This window comes from Egretta garzetta, unplaced genomic scaffold, assembly GCF_000687185.1.
Source record: "Egretta garzetta isolate BGI_Z169 unplaced genomic scaffold, ASM68718v1 scaffold292, whole genome shotgun sequence".
Lineage (NCBI taxonomy): Eukaryota > Metazoa > Chordata > Aves > Pelecaniformes > Ardeidae > Egretta > Egretta garzetta.
This window is the reverse complement of record NW_009258789.1, coordinates 2,094,673-2,104,585: the sequence shown is the minus strand read 5'-3', so window position 1 is coordinate 2,104,585 and position 9,913 is coordinate 2,094,673. Positions and strand designations below refer to the sequence as shown.

Here is a 9,913-nt window from a genome sequence, read left to right as displayed (position 1 = left end):
CCAGAGGTCAGCAGGCAGCCTGGGCCCCCAGTGCCTCCCTCCCAAGCTCTGGCCCCTTGAGACATGTGAGGGTCAGAGCAGTGGGTCTTGTGCCAGCGATGATGCAGTTCCCAGCAGGAACTGGGCTGACATCAGTGTGACAGACACAGATTCCAGCTAGTGACAAAAGGGGAAGGTGCTACAACCCATTTCCATGACTCATCCAGCCTTTGGTCTCAACCGTCTCTAAATTAGCCCATCAACTCCACGGATGCCTGTGAATATGCCCGATTCGAAGCCAAGATACCATTTCCCAGGCTTCTGCATTTTCAGTAGCCAACTGTTCTTTGTATTACATTTCCGTATTATATTACATCCTTCTCTGCAAATTTCCTCAGCTCCTATCCCTTTCTGGTTTGGCATTACCTTCCCCAGGATCTCCCTCTTGTCACATCTCCCGTACCCGATTCACGCCTGTAGCCAGGAGGAAGCTGCCGGCTTTCCCCCAGCTTGTCGCCGTGCCCTGGAAAGCACTCCTCTGCTTCGCTTCAGAACCAGCCTTTGCTGATGCTGCGTCTTCTGCAGCGCATCTGGATTATTAACTGGCCACCTGGCAGCTCCCTAATTGGCAATATCAGTAAAAGCACATTTTTCACTTTTCTTAAGTCTCCAGATAAAGTGGCTAAATCTGATCTAAAATCCTCAGATCCTCATTGCCTCGCATAATTTATAATGGCCTTGCTCTGTGCTATAAAAATGACAGCTACTCCCTTGCACTCAGACGCTTTCTCTTTCGTCTGTAACATACGTTCTTGCAGGGAACTGAATGACGCAGCATAATCTACTAAAGCTATTTCTATAGTAAACAGAGATAAAAACCACAGCCAAAGGGCATGCGGCCTCTGAGGAAGCAGGCAACGCATATTATCGCATCGAGCACTCGAATCCAAGTTCCTGGTCAAAGGAACCTGTCCCTGGAGGAAGCCATCAGCACCCAGTTAAGTCACACTGGGTTCCAACATGCTGACCATGTCCCAGCTCTAGCCCCGCCATAGCAGAGCCCTCGGTGGCTTCACACGGTGTCACTACGTGTGAGCTGAGCATCATCGACAGTGTTGAAGGCAAGCGGTGACTGCTAGGTCACGTGTCTAAATATGAATTTGAGGTCATGCTCTTTCAACGACCTCATTTTGCAATAAAGATGGGACCTCTCTGGCCTGGGACTCGCTTGCAGGGTTCCTCCTGACGCGGTACAATTTCGGCAGCAGGAGAGTCCCCCGGAGAAGGCACTGCCAGGACTCTTCTGCTTTGGAACTCACTCCCTGCTTTTAGGCCAAAAAAGCTTGGATACAGTACACTTTGGGTCATGCTAAAAAGCCCAGAGTATTTTCAGACTTCCGAGGAGAGAACGTTATATTTATAGGGAAGTTCAGTTTTTCAGTTGCTTTTGTAATTGATTTTGTTTATGACTGGTTTATTCAAGTTGTAAGGCTGAGGAGTTAGCTGCTAGATTTCTTTTCCAGGCTCACATTTCTAACTGTTTGCAGACATAGGACAGAGCTATTTTTGTCATATAAATCATTAGAGAGAGACTATCTCACAGTCTCCACTGAAGCAAATTCCTAAGGAAGCAAGCTCTATTTTTATAGAAAATTTCTACTTAGTATTTGTTTTAATCTAATGACTGAGAAACAAGAAACATCAGCCTTCCCAAAGCTGAGAAGCATTATCCCCATTTCTTGGGAAGACACATCCAGCAGCATGAGAGCCATTCCTACCAAGAGGAGCTGGATGGGAGCTGCAGAGGTGGCTTCCCAGTGCCTGGGGGGATGCAGCACGGCCCCAGCGAGGGGGGCCGAGCAAATGGGGGACAGAACCCAGGTCTCCAAGGTGACACAACTTTAGAGATAAAGATGCTCACACTACCTCAAGTGCCCATCTTAAAAAGCCAGAGGATGTCTTCTAAAGAGGTCCAAGTGTGGGACTTTATAGCATAAGGCAAACTTGGTCTCACACTCACCCAAGGTTGTCTCCCCGAGACTCAAGGATAAAATAGTAAGATGCATGCTGAGGGTTTTGGTTGCATTACAAACTCATGGATGATTTATTTTAGAGGAACAGTCTCATCCTCTGGAACTTGTTCGAGTAACTCTGCTATGGCTCTTTCTGTTTGATTCACACTAATTTAATAAGTCATAATTTTAAATATTCCTTTCCTATTCATATGAATATGAAAAACTATAGCAAACCTAGAAAGAGGAGGGGGAGGAATTGGCATTTACAGTTTTCTCCTTTCCAGCAGTGGCCTAAAGGCCCAAAGTAAGTTAACAGAGAAACAGATGTGGTCAAGCACACTTTCTTCCACTAACTCAGCAAGGCTTTCTAACGGAGCCCTGGGGCTGTGCAGCTGTAAAATGTAGCAGAAGTTATCCAAAACCTGTTTAAATATGGCTGGTAAGAGAAAAGCCTTTAAACTATGAAACAAATTACCAAAACAGAAAAATAGAGATTGCTTAAAGCTTTTGGTAAAAACAGTATCAACAGCAATAAACCCCACTTCTGAGCTGTGAAGGAATAGCTACAGGGACGAATTTAGGAGCATTCAGCTGCAAATACCAAATCATCATTTGCAAAAACATGCCCGTATCGACTTCAGAATTCAACAGGTTCAAAAGGCTCCTTTTCCAATCGTCCCCTCGCAGCAGCAGCGACCGTTACATCTGGTTTTCCCATCTCATTAAGCAGATGTGCAAAATACTGTATTACCCAAGAAGAGCTAAACTGGGTGGGTTAAAGGGGTAATTTGCATTCTAAAGCACTGCAGTGCTATAGCTAAGAAATACATGGAATTACTGAATATTTCTGCTTCATAGGGACCTTGGTTTCACCTGTCTGATTCTGTTCATTTTTTTTCCTCCCTATGCCCCATTCTTACGCATTTACCCTGCAGTGTTTTCACCAGGACATAGCCCTACTGTAGAGGAAGTCTGTAAATCCAGATAAATACAACCAATATAAATGAACCAAGGCCTTTCTGCATTAAAATTTCCTTCTCATGAGGAATCTCTTCTCTGGACATCAGTGGAAACCAAAATCACTTCACAGAACAACACACCGTGCTCTCCACTGTACAGACTCAGAGCTGTACCTGGAACGCAAATCTCTCTTCATCACACACCGAGCCAACCTCATATGCAAAAGTCTGCAGGAGCTGCTCAAATCCAGATTATAAAATTCATCCTTGCTGCTGGGTGTTCCCCTGGACATGTGGCTGAAGAAACCTGTTCTTGTAGATTAGCTGGTAACACGTTTGCTCTCGGGTTTGCGCCCTATGTTACGCAGGGAGCAGCACAGTACGTTCCTCCCCACATATTGTGCCCAGCAACTTGCAGCTGATCAAGCGATGCCATCAGGGAAGATGTCTGTGTTCCTGAGCAGTGTCCTGGTGTGGGTCCAGCTCTATCTGCCGCCTGATCCCACTGCACCAGTAACTCAGCCAGTATCACCTGCCATCACGGTGACAAACTGCATGCCCACGGACCTCAGAAAAGCAGTTTATAAGAGTCAAGGACTGCTTTAGCCCTTTCCCAAGGGAGGAAGCTTACTTGTCCCCCTCTCTGTGGTACCCCTTTTATGATGTTGAACTGGGAACCTCATTAGCAATGCAAATAAGTTTCTAAGCAGAAAAGGGGAAAAAAATAAACCTTATCTCCTCCTGGCCTCCTCCCCCACTGTAAGAAGCAGAGTGGCTGTGGCCAGCGTGCGGTCGCCATCCTGTCCCCGTTCTGCCGGGATGCCATTAAAAGGTTATGAAAATACTGTGCAGGACAGAGAAGGGAGTTATCCGTCTGCTCCCTTCGCTGCAAGGGCCTGCCTCCTCTGCAAGCCCGCACCCATCACGGAGAGGGGAAATCTGCTGAAAACAAACCCTAGTTGCTCTAGAGGGGCAAAGACGTGCCAGAGCGGCCAGGACAGCATATCCTGGTACGTGCAGGGTCTTGTGTTCAATCAGAGCAGCACACTATCCACCCAAAATTAACTTCTGCTCTGCAACTTGCGGGTTTCCAGGGCAGCTGTGTTTGCTAACCACTGAGAGCAAGAATTTTTATTCAAATAAAATACCTGTGCACTTCACACGCAGCTACTCCAATGGCAGTCAGGCAAATAGACACTCAAAACTGTTGCGCTCCCACACCCCTTTGATATGAAAGTCTCATTAGAGAGGTCTTTATCGGCCAAAGAGATAAGTTTCACCACTAAAATGGCCCTTTTTGAGGTAGCAGATGTTGCATCCCTTCAGCTGCCGGAGACGGGTGAACAGCGCTTTCACCAGCTGACATTTCAGAAGGCAGAAAGCAGCGCTCAAACCACATCTTCTTCCAGAAAAGCTACAAGCCCTGAAAGCTTTGGCTGAAGTTCATGCATATCCCAGACTTAGCCCTCAGAAAAGCCATGGTGTTTTCCATTGAGGGTTGACTCTCCCGATGAGCTCCCGGGTGATGCACCTGCCCCTCTGTGCAGTGTAGCTGCTGCGTTCCCTACTTTCCCTTCTCCCACCATCTCCCCTCCAGTTTATCTACATGGATGTTTCTGTTGTTGGTCTAAGCTGGATACTAATTTCATCCCACAGCATCTCATTATAATTAGCTCTTAACTGCCACTTAACACAGGGATCATTCTGGAAGACCATAACGATTCTTCCTTGAGGAATTATTTGAGTGTTGAAAGCTCGTTATGTGCCCCTATAAACGTTTTGGGTAATGAGAATGATTTCAAGAGGCAAGTTTAAAACACCGCTGCTCACACAAGCTCTGGATTAGCGATTAGCAGTTTCTTTGAGTACTACTAGCATTTCCAAGGAGAAAACAACACAAGTCAGCATGTTTTGCTATCAGTGTCTCTCCCTCCGGCACCCACCATGTCTTTATACTGAAAGTAGGAACGTTTTAAGGAGCACTTGTAAAATGTGAGGGATAAATGCCATGAGGCAGATGGGTTCACCCCATGCATTGCTGCTGCTCTGCTGGAATTGCTGCTCTCAGCCAGGTGGAGGCATGCAGGACATCCCAAAGACCCTGCACTTCAAGGTAGGCAGCCACTCAAGGAGCCAAGGGATGAGCAGACTGTTAGAAGAAACTCATCCATAGGCATACACAAAGCTTCGTCCAAGACTTGCTTTGTTCCTGAACAAGTTAGACTCCTGCAAGATTTGAAAACAGACAATTTGCCAAATTCTTACCAAGATGTCCTGCGCTCTCGCAGCAGAAGTTACAGCTGAGTGCCAGTCTTACTTTATTTAGTTATCCACCTGCTGGGGCAGCAGTGAGGAGACAGAGAGGGACTGATGCTCTCTTACCAGGTAACGCCTCATACGCACTGTGCCTCGTAAACCAGCCATCCCAGTCTAATGTCTGGTTGAAGCAGTCTGGAAAACACCACACTGAAATAAAGGGGAGAAGTGGGTTTATTGGTTAGTGAGTCTACTGCTATTCTTCTCCCACCCATCCCCCCTTTTTTTTCTTTCAAATTTTTTTTTTTTTTAATATTCAGGAGATGTCATTAGTTTTGGTAGGGTCTGAAAGGCTGGTGAGCTCAAATAGCTTCTGAGAAAACACTCACAGGCTTCATACAGAAATACTTTTTGGAGAAGTGCCCGTGATTCACGATCCTTATGACTAGTGAGTTTCTTCTTTTTGAAACACACTTAAACAAGCCTCCAAGCATGTGTGACAAAGTAAGATGCTCAGAAGACACGCTAATACCCTCATACAACCCCCTGCACCAGCAGACAGACCCAGGGCTGACAGCGGCATGAAATACCAGCTCGAGGAAGACCCTGGGCAACACCATCCAGCAGAAGCCAAGCCTGCACATCCTATTTAACATCAAGTGAAGCCTAGAACATGCCTGTTAATACACTGATATTTGTAAGCACAAAGGTGGTCCTAGGAGGCGAATTTCCAAGCATCCATAAGAATATATTCCTACATGCATTGTACAGCACAGAGAAGTCTTTTGCAACAGAAATAGAGGAATGAGTCATTTCCTCTGTAGCTGCTGCTCCGGCGCTTTGCTTGCACAGGCAGTGGAACGGCTCCCTGCGCCATGCCGACAGGAATTGGGAAAATCAGTTTCCAGCATACGTAAACCTAGCTGAATTTTGCCCGGGACTTCTCTTTAAAACCAGTGATCCCAGACTGTCATCTGGGATAGCAGAGGAGACAAATTTTGCAGATGGTTCCCAAGCACTCCCTCCCTTGATGGGAGCATTGTATTTCAGCATTTTAATTCGGCACAGAATAAAAACTTTGGAAGAGTGAGGCAAGAGTTGCTCTTTTCCTTGCCCTCCCCTGAAGTGTGGCTAGTAAGCACGCTAATTGGCCAGTGAATTCAGCTCCGAGTTTCTCTTCCCTACTTGAAACTGGAAAGGAGCGACTGAACTAGCGGTGGAGAAGCGGGTTATCTTGTTGGATTTCACTACTGTTCTTCCTCTGTTTCTACAGCTAGCAGGTTTCTATCAGAACAGCAAGACACTTCAAAGCACCTCTTCCTTTCTCCGGTAGAAATCCATTACAAGGGTAATTTTTCATCCTTAATTTGGTAGCTAGTAACATCCACAGCATAATTCCCCTCACTCCAGTCTTCTTGCTTACCTCCCTTTTTTATTTTCCCACCCTTTGTGGCATGGATAGAAGCCTATAGAGGATCACAAGTATCACGAAAACGCTCACAAACCCTTATTACATCCTGTCCAGCCCCAAGAACTGATTATTCTGCATACAGCTTTGGTCCTGGTTTTAAGGGAAAAAAAATTCCCAGGGGTTTCAAGAAATGCATGCCTGTAACTTGAGTACACAGATTTCTGAGTCTCTGAATCGGCATTGCTATCCTTTAAGGGGAAAAAATAGGGCTCACCACAGAAGACTGGTACACGGTGACATTTGATGCATATGTGTTTGTAGCAACCCTTAAGAGTTTTGCATGTAAATCGTCATTTGAATCCTAACAGACTGTCGCACAGATACAGCACAGACGTTATCTATAGCTCTGTTGCTGATCGCGTATTACGGTGCTTTGCATCTCTCATAAAGGAGTTGCAAATATGCCAATTTTGGTTAGACGTTTAAAATAGGACGTTGCAGGCACGCATATGAGAGCACAGGTTAATTAGGCATACCGTACATTTGAGAAACCCATGATGGTAATGTAACGTACAAGCAGATCTATGTACAGTCATCCCTCCATATCCTGCTTATTTTGGAGTTGTGAGCTACTCAGACCCCCCAAGTAAGCAGAGCACTATGCTCCAACGCATCAGCAGGCGCTGAAGGTGAATCCACGTGCTTAAAGGGGTGCAGGTCCTTGCCCCTACGTCAGCCACCAGCTTCCCAGTGCTATCGGCCCAATGACAGCGGGGCTGGCTGCTTTTCTGCCAGCTACTCAAATTAATTATAATCAGTCAGAATGTCACTTACCTCAGGGAAGACTCACCAGGCAGACATGTAAAGAGGTGGCACAGGAAATAAACCAGCCTAGAAAAGCAAACTTCTTGTGTCTGAACTCTTTAGGAGCCTTGTGAAAACAGTATGCACAAATACGAGTCCCTTCCCCTCCAGGCAGCTTTAACCTGCTTTAGCAGTACTTAATCAGCAATTCGCTACTGACCTTGGCTGCGTTACAAGGGAGGTATTTGCACAGGGATGGAAAGATTTTAAACAATTTCTGCAATGAGTTGGATGCAAACAGACTTTTCTTCAAACACCAAGCATACAAGTCCTTAGGCCAGTTAATTTTTTGTTAACAGATTTATCACAAAAGGAAACTCCTATGTTTCTTTAATGATTTTCTGTTGAATAGAAACTCAGGCTTCAAACAGAGAAATATTTCAGAGTAAGGAATGAATGGAGACCAGAGGATGGTTATTGCTTTTAAAGGAAGCCATTAATATGAAATAATGCTATTAAAGAAGCAAAAGATCTAAATACACTTCCTCCATGCTGACTTGGGTGACAGACTGTTGACACTGAAGGAACGACATTCCTCCAGTCTTTGCCAGCGAGGAGTCCGTTGGCCAGCTGGGCTGCCTCAGCACTGTACCAGCGACTGCTGCCCCTCTTACAGAAGCTACTCCCTTCAAGTAAGACCCGGAGATAGTTATTTTCAGCCTAGCTTTGATTTAATGATTAAAAAGCTAGGGGTCTTGCTGTTATTTCATTCTTTAATAGGGAACATCAGCACAAGCCATGAGTGTATAGTTCTGGCATCTCACCAAAGACTAATAAAGGGGACTTTTTCCATATTTAATAAAGCACGACCTATGTGGTTTGGAACGGAGACGTGTCTATACGTACCACGCTGAAAAGCTCACACAGATACTGTGAAATGAAGTCCTAGCTCTTCATTAAACACTAGAAAAAGCAGAGTTTATGCAGCAACCCGAAACTGGAGCCAGGGAAACAAGAACTGATGCCTTCTTAACCTCTGAGCAAGAAAGCCACAAACCCCAATGTGCTCCATTTCAAAAGCAAAACCAGAGAGTGCCAGCCACGCTCTGGTCTCTCTCCTGGCTCTCCTCCCGTATCCCTCTGCACAACTCCTAAGGCGTGGACTTCCTGCTTTCCCATGGCTTTGCCACTTCAGTAGTAGTCTCCTCCTAAAGAGCATATAAACCTGCCGATCACAGTTTTGTGGCTTCAGGTAGCCTTCACTGAAAAAAAGATAACAAGGAATTTAAATTTTGAGGCACAGACGCTTTAGAACAGCTGTTTATTACTATAGTGAAATATTAAAACAAAACCACCAATTTTTTATGGAAACAATAAAAGTGCAAATGTATTTTGACATTAAATAGGAAATGAATTTATAAACGTTTCATTAAAATGGGCTGACACTTTGAGCCTATAAACACTTTTTTTTTAAAAAAAAAACAATAGCAGCTGAACACTTCAGTTTAATCTTTGGTCTGATTATTAACCAGCAAAAAATAGTTGTACCAAGATTGTCCATCACAAACAGACACTTAAAATTTACATTACTCTGCAGAGATTCAAAATCAAAAGAGGAATGTTTTCGAGATATTTAGTCAGATAAGAAATAATGATGTCTTTGAGAAATACATAGCATTTTTCAATACAAAAGGAAGTCACATATATGCATTTTGGTACTGTAAATAAACCTGTTCTCTTGCAGGCATGACTCCTCTTCCCAATAAAACTGCATTTGCACAGAGTCTTTGCAAAATTAGGTTGCAGATAAAGAGAACCAAGAACCCACATTAGCGCTAAGTAACGCCCCTCCTTCTTCTGTGTTTGCGTTTCAGTTTACACACAGAGGCAACCACGCTGAATCTATGGTACACTGCAACAGTTACAACCTTAACAAATACATAATCATAACCTTGTTCTGTGTACAGCATCCATGGGTTGAGAAAAGGAGGAAAAAGGCCCATGGGACTACTCATGTAGGTCAAGTTCTCTGTATACTTCCTTGCAGACAAGGCCCTGTAATAGCTCCAGGATGCTGCAGGTACCAGTGCTGTCACGTTTGTTGTGGAATAAGATGAATACCATAACATAACCCAACTCCTTATCAGCTCCTTTTGTCAATGGTATTCATGAATACATGCTTTACAGAAGATAAAGAAAATGCACTTAATATCTCAGTTGTACAACAGAGCCACAAGTCAGTCTAAGAGATTTTCTCAGACCTCCCACCAACTGCATGTACGTTGCCTGACTGGCAGGAAGCCTGCTCTCCTCAAGAAAGCTTGCCCAAGCCTAAGGTTAAAGCAAATGCATACATTTTCCCCCATCACCAGCCATCACAAACTAAAAAAATGCCTTGCTGAGCAAGAACTCACACTGAAGATCTGCCTACAAGGCTAATAAACTGATGGTCTGCCTCGCTGTTCAGCCCTGATATCCAACCACTTCAG

At 44.7% G+C, this 9,913-nt stretch overlaps 1 protein-coding gene across 2 annotated transcripts in view; it reads right to left on the bottom strand.

Annotated features, from left to right (window-relative positions):
* Positions 1-3,480, bottom strand: part of SYT17 (synaptotagmin 17) — a 48,757-nt gene extending 45,277 nt beyond the window's left edge. For both annotated transcript variants that reach the window (XM_035889247.1, XM_035889246.1), the window contains exon 1: positions 3,128-3,480. Coding sequence is in view for 1 of the 2 variants with exons in the window: in XM_035889246.1 (XP_035745139.1) it covers positions 3,128-3,246 (119 nt within the window). In the remaining variant the exon portion in view is untranslated. The remainder of the gene's footprint in view (positions 1-3,127) is intronic.
* Between the last annotated feature and the right edge of the window lie 6,433 nt (positions 3,481-9,913).